The following is an 18,391-nucleotide window of genomic DNA, read 5'->3' on the forward strand; positions in this document are numbered from 1 at the left end:
GCAGACAAGCCATGGCATTGTGCAACACTGCCTTGAGCTATCAAGTACAAATACAATGCCCAATTCCTGCCAATAAAGCTGAATATTTTGGCAGACTATCTAAGCAGAAATCTTATGGACCCACACGAATGGAAACTGGAACCACAGATTTTCAACATGTTGACACTCAAATGAGGGAGCCCAGACATAGATCTCTCCAGTTGGACAAATTTTGCACAAGAACTCCTCACAAAAAAAGCCTGGAAAGTGGATGCCCTGGCCTTCAGCTGGGAAAACCTATCAGTCTATGCTTTTCCCCCTCTGCCTTTGCTCTCCAAAGTTCAACTAAAACTCAAACAGGACAAGCCAGAGATGATTTTGCTTTCTCCAGACTGGCCTTGCCAACACTGGTACCGACTCCTACGCAGTCTGTCACAGTTTTCTCCATGGCACCTGCCTCAGACACCTTCCTTACTTTCTCAGCAGAACAACCAAATTCTGCACCCTCAGCTCCAAACATTGAATCTTGCAGCTTGGCTAATCACTTAAATTCCCCCTTAGCATCCCTTCGCAAACCTGTGATGGATGTCATTTTGGAGGCGAGAAGACCTAGTACCAGAAAATCTTATGCTGTCAAATGGAAAAGATTTTGTGCCTGGAATCAATCTCAAGGGATGACCACAGCAGTGCCCAATTTCCCTCAGGTTTTGCAATACTTAACTGAGATGCTTCACAAGGGCCTATCTTTTTCTTCCATAAAAATCCATGCCTCAGCCATTTCAGCTCATTACAACACAGAACCCCCCCCCCTCTTCTCTCATCCTTTGTTAAAGCAGTATCTCAGAGGGGCCAAAAACTTAAGGCCGTCCAGGAGAGCTCCAACCCCTGCCTGGAACCTTAACTTTGTATTGGAAAACCTTGCTCTACCTCCTTTCTTGCCATCTGCTACTGCAGACTAAAAATTCCTTTCCTGGAAAACAGCCTTCCTTTTAGCAATCACTTCGGCTAGAAGGATTTCTGAATTACAGGCCCTTATGGCAGTGGAGCTTTTCATCATATTTCATGCGGACAGGGTATCACTCAGGACCAACCCATCCTTCATGCCCAAGGTGGTATCCAGTGTGGCTCTTAATCAGTCTATTCATTTGCCAGCTTACTTTCCCAATCCACAGAAGAAAGGGGAACGGATTCTGCATTCATTGGATGTACACAGACAACTTAGATTTTACTTGGACAGGATTACCTCTCGAAGAAAATCTGAACTGCTGCATGTTTTATACCCCTGATGACCTGACATCATGGAAGAGACAGCAACCGACGCAGGACCCAAGACTTTGTTAATCAGGCCGACTGAGGGCAACCTGCCAGCAGATTACCCAAATGTAATGACTGCAACAGTGAATACACTTGAACTTCTACATTTATGGTAAGTGTACGCAGCTGTACTTAAGACTTAAATGTTTTCTGTGATATAAATAGGACCTGCTGGAGAGAGAGAGGTATGTATCCCAGAGACTACCCTTTCTCTGGAACAAGCTCCCCATCCATGTGAAGCACAGTTCCTCCCTAACCCAATTCAAAGGTAACCCAGACAACTGGATGAGGAATAGGAAATTCATTGCTCTCTGGGCACCTGTGTCTCTAATGGAGATAGGCAGCCTATAAATGCTTCATCTCCCATGCCCCTGCTTACACTTGTCGAGGGTACCTGAACTTTTCAGAGATTTGGTTTGCATGGCTAGGCTAAAAAGGCCCTTGTGGGTTGTTAGCTTAATAAACACCTATGAACATATGCCTGAAAAGAGGTAATTTTGTTTGAACTGGTCTTGTCATGTTTAAAAAGGAAAACAAAATATTTTTCTGTTTTATTCCTAGCTGTACATGGTCTCCTCTTTGAGATTTTTACTTTTGTGAAACAATTTTTATAGATTAGTAGATCTGATTTGTGCATTGAGTTAAAAATTTGATTAGGACAGTAGGGTAGGGGAGAAATAACTGGGTGCCATTGCTGGTTAGGGCAGTGGGGTAGGGGAGAAATAACTGGGTGCCATTGTTGGTTACTTTTTACTACTGCTGAAGTTGTTACCTTTGTGCTAGCTGTTTTAATTTTTATGTCCTTATTTTTTTTAGTGTTTGGCAGCAGAGAAGATGTGCTCTTTGTCGCTGTGGTCAAGGTAGTTTATATGGACAAAGGGAACTCCAGTGGTTTGAGACTTCAGTAGGTGAGGCAACACCAACGAGCCGCACTGTAGAGCTTCCTGGTGCAAATCTGAAAGATATTGCTAGTGACTTGTCACAAGTTGGGTATTCAGAAGGCATCACACTAGAGCAACTTTCAGAACCATCAGGTAGGATTCCTGGAAATTTCAAGCAATTTTTTTTTTTGGTAATTGTTTGACGCATCTAGGATATTGGATGCAAAATGTTTTCTTTTTCATGGCTGTTGACATTTGGACACGTGAGATGCACCTAGTTCAGTTCTGGTAATTCCAGCAGTGCACCACAATATCATCTTGGCCTTCATTTTCTTCCTGTTGTCATCAAGCAGCCTAAAGTTAATAGTGTGTGTGCACGAGTGTCTGTATTTATAATGTATGTGTATCTGTGTACGTTTATAGTGTGTTATATACATGCATATTCATTACACTGATTTAAAAAAAAATTTTTTACCGAGTTCCTGTACAGTTTCTAGATTTTTTGCTGTTTGAATTTTCACTTTTTAAAAACGGCAGCTGTAGCCATTTGTTTACTGTCTAGAAACTTGCTGTTATTAAAGTAAAGCTTGAATTCAAGGCACTGCCATTTTATGTTAGAAGAACAAAAGTGTGTTAATGGCAGTATTGTGGTTAGTGATGGTTTTGTCTAGTAAAAAAATTCACTGTTGGTTCACTATGTGGCAGTCTGCTTTTTGCCATCCATCATGATGTAAGAGTAGCTAACACCACAAACAAAAAAGGTAATCTCAACCACAAAACCAGTGACCACACAAGGCAGTAGATTAAAAAAAAAGCATTTTTTTCTCTCTGATGTCTCTGTACAATTGCCTTCAAGGAGTATGATGATGCAAGAGTAGATCTGCATGGCCTTTGTTCTGCAGAAAGCATCTACTGAAGCCAGACATGTTGTGAAAACTGTGGGAGCAGCAGACAAGCCAAAGGGGCAATATACAAAATTGAAAATACTGCCCCCCACCCTAAAACAGAGTTATCACATGTGCTGTTTCACTGTGGGAATGTGGAGATGTTCATAGTGTTTCACTGTTGCAGTCATTACTCTTGGGTTATCTTGCTGGCAGGCTACCCTCAGTCAGCCTGAATTCCAAAGTCTTGGTCCGGTGTCAGTTGCTGTCGCCTCTTCCCTGACGTCAGTGCGCCAGGGGTATAAAAGATGCAGCCAACGCCATTTTCTTCAGTCTTTCTTGCCGCGCGGTGCCCGAAGCAGAAGCAGTTCGCAAGTGCTGGTCAGCCAACTCCTGAGATTTTCATGTTCAAATTTCAGATCCGAAGTCTTCATTTAAAGCTAAGTACCCCGTTGGGGAAACTTTTTTCTTGCTCCAGACCAATGTCAGAAAAAGTTAATAATTGTATTTTTTGTGGGGAGCAAATACCTCATAAGGACTTCCATTCTTATTGTATTCCTTGCCTAGGCCCTGATCACGACGTTGCTAATTGCAGGTTTTGTGCTAGATTTAACCACGCACTATTAAGCATCGGTACGATTTTGCATTTCATTACTGTGGCCGAAGATTTAATTACACAATGTCGTCTGATAGCCATCTGGCTACCGCAATTCACAAGAAACGCAAGGAAAAGGACAGGCATCCGAGGTCCAAAACTGACGAGGCTTCTTCTAAGCCAGTCACCGGTTCTCAGTGAGGCACTTTCGCAGCCCTTGACTCCCGCTACCTCAGAGCTGCAGGCTGCTTCCGACTCCCACATGGAGCAGACTAGGCCGCTGGAAACTCAAGGTATTGGACACTTGGAAAATATTCCCTCAGATGGGTCCGGAGCCGCTGAGCAGGCATCGGCTTCTGAGGGTGTTTTCAGGCCTAAACAGTTATATATAAAACCGACTACAGCTTCAGAGGCAAAGACTAAAGCACCACTAAGGACATAGAAACAAGTGCAGCAAGCCCATGGACAGGCCTCCATGCCTAAAAAACAGATGCTCAGAATGGCCGAAGACCTAATTACTTTGATCAGGGGTTCCCATCCCCGTCCTGATAAGAGGCCTAGGCAAGAGACAGAATATGAATCTTCAGATCAGGTTTCCATTTCCTCTGACTCCTCTTCTGAACAGGAATACTCTTTCTCCATATGAGGATTCTGATGCTGAAGAATCTATCCCTTCAGCCTTTCCTCCTGAGGATTATTCTTTTGGGGAAACCCTGCATACCAAGAGGGAGCACTTCCACTGGGAGAGCCAAGACTACACAGAATCTAAGAAAAGGCTCGGAGAATTTCTTTTACTACCTCAGCACAGTGCAGCGGTTAGCGTTGCCACCTCACAGCAAGAGGTTCTCTGGTTTGATCCTCGGCTGGGGTGCCTTCTGTGTGGAGTCTGCATGTCCTTCCTGTGGTCGCATAGGTTTCCTCCGGGTGCTCCGGTTTCCTCCCACATCCCAAAGACATGCTGTAGGTGGATTGGACACTCTAAATTGGCCCTAGGTGTGAGTGTGTGCATGTGTGTGTCGTGTGTGGAAGGTTGGGCGCCGGGCTGGCAGCTCGACACTGTAAATCTCCACTGCCAATCATGAGCGGACAGGTGATCCACTGTAGCGACCCCTAACCAGGAAAAGCCGAAAGAAGATCATCTATTTTCAGCGTCCGGCCTGTCTCCTGACTCTTTACCCCCTGCACCTGTTAAGCCAGACAGATACTACAGGGTTCCAGATTTACATACTTTTCTTTATAAAAAACCCTGCTGCTGACCCAGAAACTATTTCTCAGGGTCCCAAAGGGTTCAAGGCTTCCACTGCAAAAAACCCTATCCCCTCTGATAGGGTTTCAAGGGCACTGGACAGATGGGGGGGGGGAAGGTTTACACTTCTGCTACCTTGGCTGTGAGGGCTTTAAATTGTCAATTTCATATGCTTAAATACCAGCAATACTTAATGTCACTGCTTAAACAGAAAATGCTAACAAATTCTGAATGTGCAGAAAACAAGGAAATGCAGGATGTTAAGTTGTTAATCTCGCGTTCATTCTTGCTGGATGGGTTCGGAGTCGATCCTCTGCTCCGACTCGGCCACTTACTAAAGCTTGAGAGCTAATTTTACCAGCTCGAGGCAACCCTATATCCCATGATGCAAGGCGATAACTACCCAGATCTCGTTTGCCGCTTTCGCTTGCGAGGTGCATTTTTACCGGCTCCTGGTAAGTTTTCAAATTTTCAGACTTTGTCACTCCCTTTCGTTTTAGTCCATTACTGTTATTATTTTAACTCTTAACAGTTAGATTTTTAACCCCATCTCCCGTTAGTGGTTCCCCTTTTCCAGTTATTTATCCCTTCCCCTAAGTTAGGCCTTAAGCCTCCCCCTTTCCTAATTTTTTGTCAGGGATATTCTGTGTGGTGTTTGGGTGTGTTTGTATCCCTGTTTTATCTTTTATTTGGATTGGGTGTTTATTGTGTGTGTGTGTGTTTTTTGGTACTTGGTGCTCCCTCGACACAGTTATGTCGAAGGACACAAAGGTCTCAGGCTTCAAGAAGTGTGACTCGTGCTATCAGAAAATGTCTCTGACAGACTGTCACACTTCTTGTGTTTACTGCCTGGGACCTCTGCACCTGCAGGACTCTTGTTCTGACTTCCACGCCTTCAGCCCAAGAGTCCTGCAGGAGCGCAGAAATAAACTAATACTAAGGGGCTTATTAAAGCCTGAGAGCTCCCCGACTAAGTCTGCTCTGGGGAAGCCCACGAAACCAGTAAAGCCTTCGGCTCCAAGCCCTAAGCCATCGGCTGCTGGTTCGCCTTCTGTGACAAGATCGGCTCCGGCTGGAGCCGATCCTTCTGTCACAGCTTTCAGTATCGTCTCCACCTGGCGCCGATACCGCTAAATCTATGCACTCACTGTCGGCTCCGACTGGAGCTGACATATCCTTGGCTCCTTTGGCTCCACCCACCTCCAGAAAGAGATCAAGATCCCCTTCGTTGGAGTCTATACATTCGGCTCCGAGATCACCCCTGCTCTCGGAGCGGAGCCATCGGAGCCGGTCTTCTCTGTCGTCCAGGCTGTCTGACCACGACCTTGAGAGAGTGGTGAGTAGGCTATTAAAGTCTCAGGCATTGGCCGAAATGCTTCATAGCCCGTCTCATCAGATGGTAGCTATTACACATCCACCTAACATTCCACCTTCGACTCTCCTACAGAGCTCTGAGCCGGATCTCCTCGGAGCCGTGACTGTTGTGGCTTCGGAGCCGATGCCTCCCCTTTCGGCTCAGTCGTCCTCTGCTCCGATCTCCTCCTTGATGCCTTCATTGGAGGGATCCGGGCGTCTGGTCTCTCTCGTCGGCTCCGAGGGGGCGAGTGGCATCGGACCCTTGTCCGACCCCGTTCTCCCTCCCGGAGCTTCGGCGCTGGTGAGCTCAGCCCCGACATCAGCCTCAGAGCCGTCCCTGTCGGTGCGGCCTGGGGTTCTTATCTCTTCGGAGCGGGAGCCTTCTGGCCTCTCTGATGGGGGAGCCTTCGAGGTGATGAGGAGTGTACTAGCCCCAGGGCGTAGTCAACGGTCAGTTCCATCAGCTCCTCCCACTACAGTGCCTGCTGACGTCTCTTCCCACTCTCTTGCTCCCAGACCCAGAGATCCAACGCCTCAGGTTTCTCCACTGGGAATATCTTCCTCTTCCGAGGCTTCTCCTGACCCATCAGGTGAGCCTCCGCGTAAGAGGACATGTAAGAGGAAACATCTAGACTCCCCCGAGTCTATTACATCCGATACTGACTTGGATGAGTCGGAGGGATCCCCAAGGTCCCCCTCTGAGGATGTCTCTTTCTCAGACATCCTTGAACTCCTTAACCAGAGGGGGAACTGGCCTTCCCTTAATCCTTCCTCCGAGGACGAGTCGGTATACCTGGAGGCATTCGGTTCTCGACCCTCTACCTCCTGGGTGTCTCCGCCTTTCGACCCTCTTATGGACATGGTGGCTCGCAAGGCGTGGATGGCCCCGGATTCGGTGGAACCCACTCCTCGGAGGCCTTCTAAATTCATCACGGCCCCACCTGATAGGCAATTTTTGACAAAAGGTGTCCCGGTTGATGCCATGGTGGTGGGTGCAGCCACCAAGAAGGAACTAGCTGATCCTTCAGTACCTGTCCATCCTCCTAACAAGGATTCCAGGATTATGGATAGGTACGGCAAGCGGATATTTTCTTCAGCGACCTTTGCCATGCGGTCGCTGAACTACTTGTGTCACTTCACCCGCCTTCAAAGAGATGTTCTTAAAGAGTTGGGAGACGTTTTACAGGATCAGTCAGCTGCTGGGTCCCAGGATAAGATTAACTCACAGCTAGGAACCCTAAACTCTATTGTTAACTCCTCCATGTGGCTCATTTCATATGCAGCCGATGGAGCGAGTAGGACCACAGGCACAGGAGTGGCTTTAAGGCGTCACTCCTGGATGTGGCTTTGTAATTTTGCAGACCCCTTCAAGGCGTCCTTCACAAACTCTCCTTTTGATGGTTCGACCTTGTTCGGACCTCAAGTGAAAGGCACCTTGACTAGATGTGAACAAGATGGCAAGACTCTTTCTGCCGTAGGAGTCTGTTTCTCCACCCCTTCAAGACCTTGCCCAAAAGGTCAGAAGGGAGGGAAAATGTGGTTCCGCAAATCTCAAGGAGTCATGCCTAACGCACGAGGTCAGTTTACCTCCAGAGGCAGAGGGGGTACCAATAACAGACGCCACCCTAGGGGTAGAGGGGGTCCACAGAATCAGGGTAGCAGGGAGCCTCTCTCTGACAAACCCTTCCAGCATCCCTGAGATGTTGCCCGATTGTCCACCTTCGGAGGCAGTTGGGGGAAGATTATCACTGTACCCAAAAGCCTGGCTTTCCCTTTCTCAAGACAAATGGGTACAGTCGATAATATCCGAGGGTTACAAAATTCCCTTTATCCAAACGCCAATTCAGCAAAAGGGAACCCTTCCAGACGTTCCACCCGGTCTAAGGGAACTAGCAGTACCAGAAATATCAAAACTGCTAGCAAAAAGAGCCATCCAGCCAGTCCCAGCAGACCAAATAGGATCCGGAATCTACTCAAGGTTCTTTTTAGTACCAAAAAAGACAGGGGACTGGAGACCAATATTAGATCTCAGCAAACTGAACAAGTTTGTAAAGAGAACAAGATTCCGGATGGTCACGCTTCAGTCCATTCTACCCTTTTTGGGCAAGGACAATTGGATGCACTCGGTGGACCTTCAGGATGCGTACTATCACATCAAAATTCACAGGCGCTCCAGAAGGTTTCTCTGCTTTCGGCTGGGGTCCAGTCACTTCCAATTCAGAGCCCTGCCATTTGGACTCACTACAGCCCCCAGAGTGTTCACCAAATGTATGGCAGGGGTTACGGCTCACCTGAGACGTCAAGGATTCCAGGTGTTTCCATATCTAGACGACTGGCTCCTCTCTGCCACCACCAGGCATCAACTTCTCCAAGCCAGAGATTACACCATTCACATTTGCAGAGGGCTAAGGATCTCTATAAATTTCGAAAAATCTGCCTTGTCGCCTTGTCAATCTATTACCTTTATAGGCGCCAATTTGGACACCATACAACTTTCAGCAAAGTTAACAGACCAAAGGATCTTGGATATTCAAAACCACATCCATGTGATTCTCCAGAGCGACAAAATTCAGGCCAGGTTTGCCCTGAAAGTATTAGGTCTTATGGCGGCCGCCATAACACTTCTTCCCCTTGCCCGCTTTTACATGCGTCTCCTACAGTGGATGCTGTTCGCCCAATGGTCCTTTCAACGACTTCCAGTGCGTCACAGGATCATGATAACTCCAACTTGCAAAAGGCATCTGACCTGGTGGATATTGTTCCCTCAAGTCCATCAGGGCAGACGCTTTGTTCCTCCTGCCCCGGTCGCCACGGTTACATCGGATGCCTCCCTGATCGGGTGGGGGGGCATTATCAGGGCAGGATGGTCCATGGCACTTGGCAACCTTTCGAATGCCATCTGCATATAAATGTCCTGGAGATGAGAGCAGTGCTTTTAACGTTGCAAGCCCTCCACGACTCTCTTCCCCTGGGGACTATTGCAGTCCAAACGGACAATATGTCCATAGTGTGGTATATCAACAAGCAGGGCGGAACCAAGTCCTATCCCCTGTGTCGAGAGGCACTCAGATTTTGGCAGTGGGCAATCTCTTCTCAGCGGTTTCTGATAGCAACGCATATCCCCGGGAAGTCCAACATCATAGCGGACAGGTTGAGCAGAGCTATTCTCATACCTCATGGGTGGTCTCTCAGAATCTGTGACTGCAGAGATTTTTCAGAAGTGGGGCCTTCCTTGCTGCGATCTTTTTGCTACGCCTCAAAACATCAAATGCCCTGACTTCTTCTCCCTCTTCCCCCTTCCAGGCCATCCCCCCAGAGACGCTCTAATCCAAGATTGGCCCCGGGGACTTCTCTATGCCTTTCCTCCCTTTCCTCTAATACCGTAAGTAATTCAGAAAGCAACCACCTTGAGAGCCAAGATGATTCTCATTGCCCCTTATTGGCCTCGACAGATATGGTTTCCGTTTCTGCATCATTATCTTTTGGTACAGCCATGGCATCTGGACCCGGTTCCAGATCTTCTGACCCACCAGTCGGGGCAGCTGCACCAATCCATACCTTCTCTCAACCTCACTGCTTGGTTGCTCCACTTCCGTCCCTAGCCAGGCTTCCTATGATTTCTAATCCCATCCGGGATATCATAGTAGCTTCCCTTAAATCTTCCACCAGAAGGAGTTACACTAGTAAATGGCAACGTTTCTCCTTCTGAGCAAAAGCTAGGAACATAGATCCCTTTACTGCTCCGATTCATTCGGTCTTGGACTTCCTAGCCGAAATATTTCTCTCAGGATCTTCTTCCTCCACAGTAAAAGTTCAGTTGGCAGCCATTTCAAATTTTCATATCTGCTTGTTGGACCACAACATCATGTCACATAAACTTTGCAAGGCATTCCTTAAAGGTATATTTTTACTTAAACCTCCGATTAGAGACCCCCCACCACAGTGGGATCTAAATTTAATCTTAACATCCTTGATTCTTCCCCCCTTTGAACCTGCGGCTACCTGTTTATTGAAATTTCTTTCTTGGAAGACACTCTTTCTTGTCGCCATTACTTCTGCCAGGAGAGTATCTGAGCTTCATGCCCTCTGCATTAGTCCTCCCTACTTAATCTTCCACAAAGACAGAGTTTCTCTAAGGACTAATCCGTCTTTCTTACCCAAAGTGGCATCGCAGACTAACTTAAATCAATCTATTGATCTTCCAGTTTTTTTCCCAAATTATTCTAATAGAGCGGAGCAAAAACTACATTATCTCGATGTTCACCGCCAACTCTGATATTATCTGGACAGAACCAAACAATTTAGGAAATCTGATCAACTGTTTTTATCCTATGCAGAGAACAGGAAAGGCCTTCCGGTATCCAAGGTAACCCTATCTAGGTGGCTGTCTTCTGTGATTACATGCATTTATCAACTCAGAGGTAAAGAGTTGACTTCTAGGCCAAAAGCCCATTCAACCAGAGCACTAGCTTACATCTACAGCTTTTCAGGCTAGACTTCAATAGACACTATTTGTGCAGCAGCCACATGGGCCTCTCCTCATACCTTTGTTTCGCATTACAAATTGGACTTGGCCTCCAGAAACAGAGCAAATTTTGGTTCCACCGTTCTCAAGAGTCTGTTCCATTGAGCCACCCAGGATAAAGGTGCTAGGGACGCGGTCCCATCCAGCAAGAATGAAGGCGAGATTGACAACTTAACATTGAGAAGTTATGTACCTACCATAACGTTCCATGTTAGTTGTCTTCTCTCGCCTTCTTTCTTGCGTCCCTCCCACCATCCCCCTAGCCTGGTCAGACCGAGAAGATTGTTCCTCTTCCTTGAAGAGTCCTGATCCAATTTTTCCAGCTAATTAGCTTACTAGTGTCACTAGATCAGGTTGGTCTTTTTCGAGGGATTATTACCTCTTCCTCCTCCTCTCCAGTTGGAGGAATATATTGCATAATTTTTCCTTAGCTACCAAACGAGATCTGGGTAGTTATCGCCTTGCATCATGGGATATAGGTTTGCCTCGAGCCGGTAAAATTAGCTCTCGAGCTTTAGTAAGTGGCCGAGTTGGAGCCGAGGATCGGCTCTGAACCCATCCAGCAAGAAAGAAGGCGAGAGAAGACAACTAACATGGAACGTTATGGTAGGTACATAACTTCTCAATTTATTGCATGCAACTGAACAAGTGGAAAAGCATACTTTGCACTGTGGTTTTGATTCTCTGGAGGCCTCTTGCAGGGCCGCTGTTACGGATTCTGTCATTAGGAGGCATGCTTGGTTAAAGGAACAGAATCTGCCTGATCATGTTAAAGCAAAGTTATTAGATGCTCCATTACAGCATGATACTTTGTTTGGTGTTAAAGCAGAAGAGGTGTTGAAGAAAATAGAGGACAAAGCGAAATCTATGCAGACAGTTAAGGATTTCTTACAGGTGCAGCCACCCAGATTTAGCAGGAACTGGCCTAAAATGAATTGGTCCTTTCCAGTGTCAGACAGGCCACAAAGAGGCAGATACAGACTCCCCAGCGGCAGATCCCAGCCCCAAGGCTCATACAGGCCTAAACAATGGGGTGCTTCTACCTCCAAAAGTGGAGAAGACAAATCACAGCCATACAGCAAAACAGTCCCAATGACTTTCCTCTGGCAGCACCAAGCACTTATCTTTTGGCAGCCCCCTTAGGGGGAAAACTATCACTTTTTTCACAAAATTGGCACATGATCACCCAGGACAAATGGGTCTTGAATATAGTGTCTCAGGGCTACAGGTTCCACTTTCACACCCTACCAAGGGCAAAAGGTATGCCAGACCTGACACACAATCAGTGGGCAGAGGCACAAAAGCAAGTTTCATCCCTCGTGGACATGAGGGCCATTCAGCGAGTACCACAGCAAGAGCAGGGACAAGGATTTTATTTGAGACTTTTCTTGGTACCCAGAAAGGACAAAGCCTGGAGACCAATACTGGACCTGTCTATTCTAAACACATTTCTGGACGTTCCAAAATTCAAAATGTTGGCTCTGCAGCAGCTTCTGCCCATGCTGGGCAAGAAGGCTTGGCTTGTAACTTTGGACCTATAAGAGGCATACCTGCATGTCCCAATCAGACAATCTTGCAGAAGATACCTCAGATTCATAGCTGGCTCAATGCACTACCAGTTCTCTGCACTGCCCTTTGGCTTATCTACTGCGTCCAGGGTCTTCACAAAATGCCTGGCACCAGTAATTGCATTTTGCAGACAGAGGAATTCAAATATATCCTTACTTGGACGACTGCCTTATTCAAGCAGAGAACAAGGACGTTCTACTAAAGCATCTGGCGTTTGTAAAAAGATTACTAATTTGCTTAGGGTACACAGTAAACGAAAAGAAATCAAAACTAGTACCCTCTCAAGAGATAATATTCCTGGTTGCAAGCTTAAATACAACTGCCCAGATGGCTTATCTCACGCCAGACAAGCAAAGGCAACTGACTTCTTAATTCAAAATGTTGGCAACAAAGACCCAGTTATCTGCAAGAAAAATTCTGCAGACTTTGGGCTTCATGGCATCCTGCATTCTGCTAATTCCATATGCCAGACTGCATATGAGGAAACTACAGTGGTATCTAAAAAGTGTTTGGACACAACATTGCCACAGCTTGGAAACATTAATTACCCTCATTCCCTGCCTGCAACAGGAGTTTCGATGGTGGGCACAGGCCTGTCACCACAACAAGGGACAGCCATTCACTTTACCCACAGCCAGGCAGACACTAATAACGGATGCATCAGATTATGCCTGGGGGGCCCACATGGCAGGAAAATGTATTCAGTGCACATGGCCTGCAAACCAGATGCATCTTCGTATCAATCAAAAAGAGATGCTAGCTGTTCAGATTGCCCTGACAGCTTTCAAGGATCTACATCATCCAGGACAACTACTGATGAAGACGGACAATACTACATTTATGTGGCACATAAACAAGCAGGGAGGCACACATTCCTACCCCCTCTGCAGACAAGGCATGACTTTGTGGGACACAGCATTGACTTATGAAGCTCACCTGCAAGCACAATTCCTGCCAGGAAAGATAAATACTCTGGCAGACGAAGTAAGCAGAAACCTCATGGATCCCCACGAGTGGAAACTGGATCCACAAGTCTTCAGCATAACAAGGAAATGGGGATGCCCAGACATAGATCTATTTACCTCCCCTCACAACTGCCAACTACAGAGATTCTGCACAAGGACTTATCACAAGCAAGCATGGAAAGTGGATGCCTTATCCTTTAGCTGGAAAAAACCTAACAGTGTGTGCCTTTCCTCCACTACCTCTCCTCCCCAAGGTACTCCTAAAGGTCAGACAAGAAAAGCCAAAAATGATACTGATTGCCCCAGACTGGCCACGCCAGCACTGGTACCCAATCCTAAAGAACTTGTCTCAAGGTCCAGCCTGGACATTGCCTCAAATTCCTCACTTACTGACCCAACAAAACAATCAGATCCTGCACAGCCAACTCAGGACCTTAAATCTGACAGTATGGCGGATAATGTAGCCATTCAGAACACTTCTCTCTCCAAAGCTGTGATGGATGTTATTTTGGAGGCCAGGCGGCCCAGTTCCAGAAAATCTTATGCAGAAAAATGGAAGAGATTCTGTGCTTGGAACCAGGCGCAAGGAATTGACAAGTTTGTACCAAATATTCCTCAGATTTTGCAATACTTAACTGAGATGCTGGACAAAGGCCTATCCTTTTCATCAATTAAGATCCATGCCTCTGCCATTTCAGCCCATTACAATACGGAACCACCCATCTTTTTTCATCCTTTAATAAGGCAGTACCTCAGAGGGGCCAAAAACATAAGACCTCCAAGGAGAGCACCAATGCCTGCATGGGACCTCAGTTATGTTGTGGAAAAACTCACACTGCCTCCTTTTGAGCCAGCCTCAACAGCTGATATAAAATTCTTATCCTGGAAAGCAGCTCTGCTCCTAGCAATAACCTCTGCAAGACGAGTCTTGGAGTTACAGGCACTCATGGCTGTGGAACCTTTTATCATTTTCCATCCAGACACGGTTTCTTTAAGGACAAACCTGACATTTATGCCTAAGGTGGTGTCCAGTGTGGCCCTTAACCAAACCATTCACTTGTCTACCTTTTATCCAAACCCACAGAACAAGGCTGAGAGACTTCTGCATTCTTTGGACTTACACAGACAGCTTTGCTCCTACTTGGACAGAACTAAAGCTTTCAGAAAGACTGAGCAACTTTTAGTGGCATATGCTGCAGGATCACTGGGAAAAGGCTATCTCAAAACAGACTATTTCAAAATGGATAGGCCATTGCATTCGTTTCTGCTATTCACAACATGGCAAATCAGTGCCTAAGGGCATTAGGCCACATTCAACCAGAGCAGCAGCCACTTCAGCAGCTTTCCTCAGAGGAGTATCAACCAAAGACATTTTAGAGGCTGCAACTTGGAGTTCAGTGCACACTTTTACAAAGCACTACCACTTACCTCTCTACTCTAAATCCAGAGCAGGCTTTGCCACTGCAGTTCTGCAAGGCCTCATAGCTTCTCCGAACCCTATTTAGCCACAGCCATCCATCCTCAGCTTTGGGATTCAACCCAAAAGTAATGACTGCAACAGTGAAACATGATGAACATAGTACAGTTGTTTACCTACCATAAATGTAGATGTACGAGTGTATTCACTGTTGCAGTCCATATTACCCTCCCACCATCCCCCCTTTCTTTTGCTGGGTCTTATCTGTACTTCACTATTCTATGCAACCTATGTGGTGTATTTGCTTGTAGATGAAAGAAATGTTTACCTTAGTGCATGCATGTTTGGCATAATTTTTAGCCTACCCTTTTGGGGGCACCTGACATCTGGGGCAAGAAAAACTGAAGAAAATGGCGTCGGCTGCATCTTTTATTCCTGTGGCGCACTGACGTCAGGGAAGAGGCGACAGCAACTGACGCCGGACCAAGACTTTGGAATTCAGGCCGACTGCGGGTAGCCTGCCAGCAGGATAACCCAAGAGTAATGACTGAAAAAGTGAATACACTCGAACGTCTACATTTATGGTAGGTACACAACTGTACTGTAAGAATCCTTCATATCTTGGGTGACATTGTAAGCTTGTGGGGAAAGCACAGGCAGGAGCTTTTGTCTCTGACTGCAGACTGACTTATGTACACTACAAAGGCTAATCAGACTTTGACAGCAGGTATACTGAGAAGATGGGGGCTGGCTGACCTTACTACTCTGACATGCTGATTTCAGAGGAGAGGTGTCCTCTGGGCCTGGAGGAGGGGTATGATTTCTTGTGTTTGGAACAGCCAAGGGCTTCCACAGCAGAAAATCCCAATGATTTATTACAGCATTAGTAAAGGCACTATTAACATCTGCATTGATGGTATGCAGACACAGCTGTAATTTCTGTACCATAAACCAATTGCCTTTGCAAACCTGCATGATAGCCTGTTGCTGGGAGCCATTAACAGGGTATCCATCATGGACTTTTGGTTTTGCACAGGTTATAATGTGCACAGTCTCAGCGCTGGGCTGGGTCTTCATTCCTTTAAAGACAATTCCTAGGTAACAGGAAGCACTGCAAGTGTGTGTCTCAGGCCTCCACTGTGGAAACTCTGCTTTATTGCGTCATGAGCGTGCGCAGCCCACAGCGTCTCCCCTCAGAAGGACAGGTGGTCTCTGCCCATTCATTCCTTTCTGACAAGTAAGCTCGATCAGGTGCCAGCATCGCTAACTGAACTAATTTCTTTGGGTCATTTTCAAAGCTTTATCACTGTATGCAGCAGAACTGACCTACGATTTTTTTTTCGAAGATCACTAGTTCGAAACTCCAACACTACACGTCTTAGTCATACTGTATAAAATGCAAGTTAATATATCCAGGTTACCCATATTGCAACTGTTATTTTCCCTGTCCACTTGTTATGTTCCATATTATACAGGCTTTGGAATTATAATTTTCTTATTCCTAATTTTGTGTGCATGTGGATGTTTTGCTTGTATGTGTTCAAGTTAGTATGTTGGTCTGTCAAGTAGTAGAGTTTAGCAGTGCTTTCAAAAGGCACATCTTGCCAGTGCAAGATAGTACAAGTTGTTGCTCAGCCATGTTGACTGATGGGCAGGAGTATTCATCCTGTGAGAATACTGCTCAGTGTTGTGCATTTGTTAAAGGAAGAAGAGTGGTACTTGCATTTGAACTAGAGAACTATCCTTTAATCTTTGCCGATAGTGATTATTGGTTACCTTAAATGCAGTCATTCATGTAATGATTTGGAGGAGGTTTGTTTTGACTTGGCTGGTGAACTATAAAACAACTGAAACTGCAACAATATATTTTGACATGTACCGTTTTGTGTGAGACAGCTGCATACACCAGTTAAGCTTTTGCTGCTTTTAGATGTTCCCAGGCTTGAGAAGTGTTAAAATTTGTGTGCACGCAACAAGGTGTTCATTGTAGTACTCACTGCTACAGACCTCACTTTAGGTAGCCTGTGGCTTGCTAGTCTTACAAAGCTCTTCCCAGAGCTTATTCTTCTATGCGGACACCCACATTGTCATGAGGATGTTGGTAGTATAAAGGGTGCATCATCTGACTGTTCAGATCCTTTTTGATATGCAGTTATGTTATCTTAGCACAGAGTGTAGTGCATTGGTCAGTCAAATTTAACTCAGAGTAGTAGTCAGGTACTCCATATTGGATTTCTTAGCTGATTGCTAGATGTGTAATTGTTGCTAATGCCTTAAAGTGTAATTCTTCTCTGAGGAATTTACAGCAAAGGTTAATTGCTTGGTCTGATGTAAGTAGATACCACCCAAAGACCATTGTAATAGGTGTCTTTTTTGCCTTGGACAAGAGCACAATGTTGGCTGCTGGCCCCACTGTGCATCATTATCCCAAGGACAATGCGTCATGATCTATGCTCCCTCCAAGAGTTCTCTGCCAAAAAAGGGGGGGGGGGGTGTGGAGTTGGAAGCCTGATTTAGGGCCACTGTGGTGTCATCCACAATTTCTTGGAGACTTCTCCCTCTTCTCGAAATGTCTCCTCTTGAGAGAAATTGCAAGGAGAATGAGTATGCTACTGACTCGGGTTCTGTGGTTCAGTGATTCTGCACTAGGTGAGGTGTCTCAACCCCTGACTTCAAGAATCTGTTGAGGCTGAGGCCTGTGGCTTGACTACTGTGCAGGCACCCATACTTTTGGTTTTGAGGGTGAAGTTCTGGACTTGCATTCCTGGCATACAGTGAATGTTTGGACCCTTTAGGATAGGAGTTCCCCTTTTTTTTTGGTTGTTCTTAAACACCTTTATTGAATTATCACTTGACATACACAAACTTACATTTATGTAACAGTAAACAAACTATATTAACAGATTCACATGTACAAGCATTGTACATCACATACGTAATATAAACAAAGCAACATTACATAAATTCAATTTCTGCCTTCTCTTAAATCTCGTTCCTCCTCAGAATAATTTTTCTGTATGTATTGTTTCTACATGTTCTGTTTTTTCTATGCAGTTTACTCCTGCTCTTGACTAAGGATCCCACTTCCTGTTCTTTTATCTTTGTTACAGTATTTGCTACTACTAGTATAGTTGGTTTGTACTTCGATTTCCATTTTCTAGTATTTGTTTAGCAGACACAAGAATTGAACTTAACAAGGCCTTACTATGTCTAGGCAGTTCATATCCTGTAAACCAGCTGAAAAAAATATTTTCCTTAGTTGCACTCATTTGCTTAGCCAGTATTCCTGATGGAGTACTCTCTAGGGAATTTAAAGTCTGTCAACTCCTTAGACTCCAAGAACACATGCTCCCAGACACTCCTTTCTTCCCTATTACAGTTCCAACTTTTGCCATCTACTTGAGGAAAAATTCTTTGGGTTCTGCTTGGGTGTTCAAGTATCTGTGCAAACACTTCCAATGGAAAAATCCTAAATCTTCTAGATTTTGTTGGGTATTTGTGAGCCGTACATATGTCCTCCCATTATTTTTGTGAATTGCATATCTAATTTCTCTTAATCTTTTCTTACCTCTTCTAATTGATTCCTGTAATTGTGCAATATTTCATATGGCCTATTCATTATCCCTTTTTTTAGCAGCAGCTTCTGTTTCAGGTTCAATT

General features: G+C 45.6%; 1 protein-coding gene across 1 annotated transcript in view; it reads left to right on the plus strand.

The window, feature by feature from the left end:
* Positions 1 to 18,391, plus strand: part of KMT2D (lysine methyltransferase 2D) — a 3,358,270-nt gene that overhangs the window by 679,094 nt on the left and 2,660,785 nt on the right. The window contains exon 5 of the mRNA XM_044082193.1: positions 2,110 to 2,327. Coding sequence (XP_043938128.1) covers positions 2,110 to 2,327 — 218 coding nt within the window. The remainder of the gene's footprint in view (positions 1 to 2,109; positions 2,328 to 18,391) is intronic.

The sequence above is a fragment of the Protopterus annectens genome, chromosome 9.part0 (genome assembly GCF_019279795.1).
Source record: "Protopterus annectens isolate FY-2018-M chromosome 9.part0, PAN1.0, whole genome shotgun sequence".
In the NCBI taxonomy this organism is placed as follows: domain Eukaryota; kingdom Metazoa; phylum Chordata; order Ceratodontiformes; family Protopteridae; genus Protopterus; species Protopterus annectens.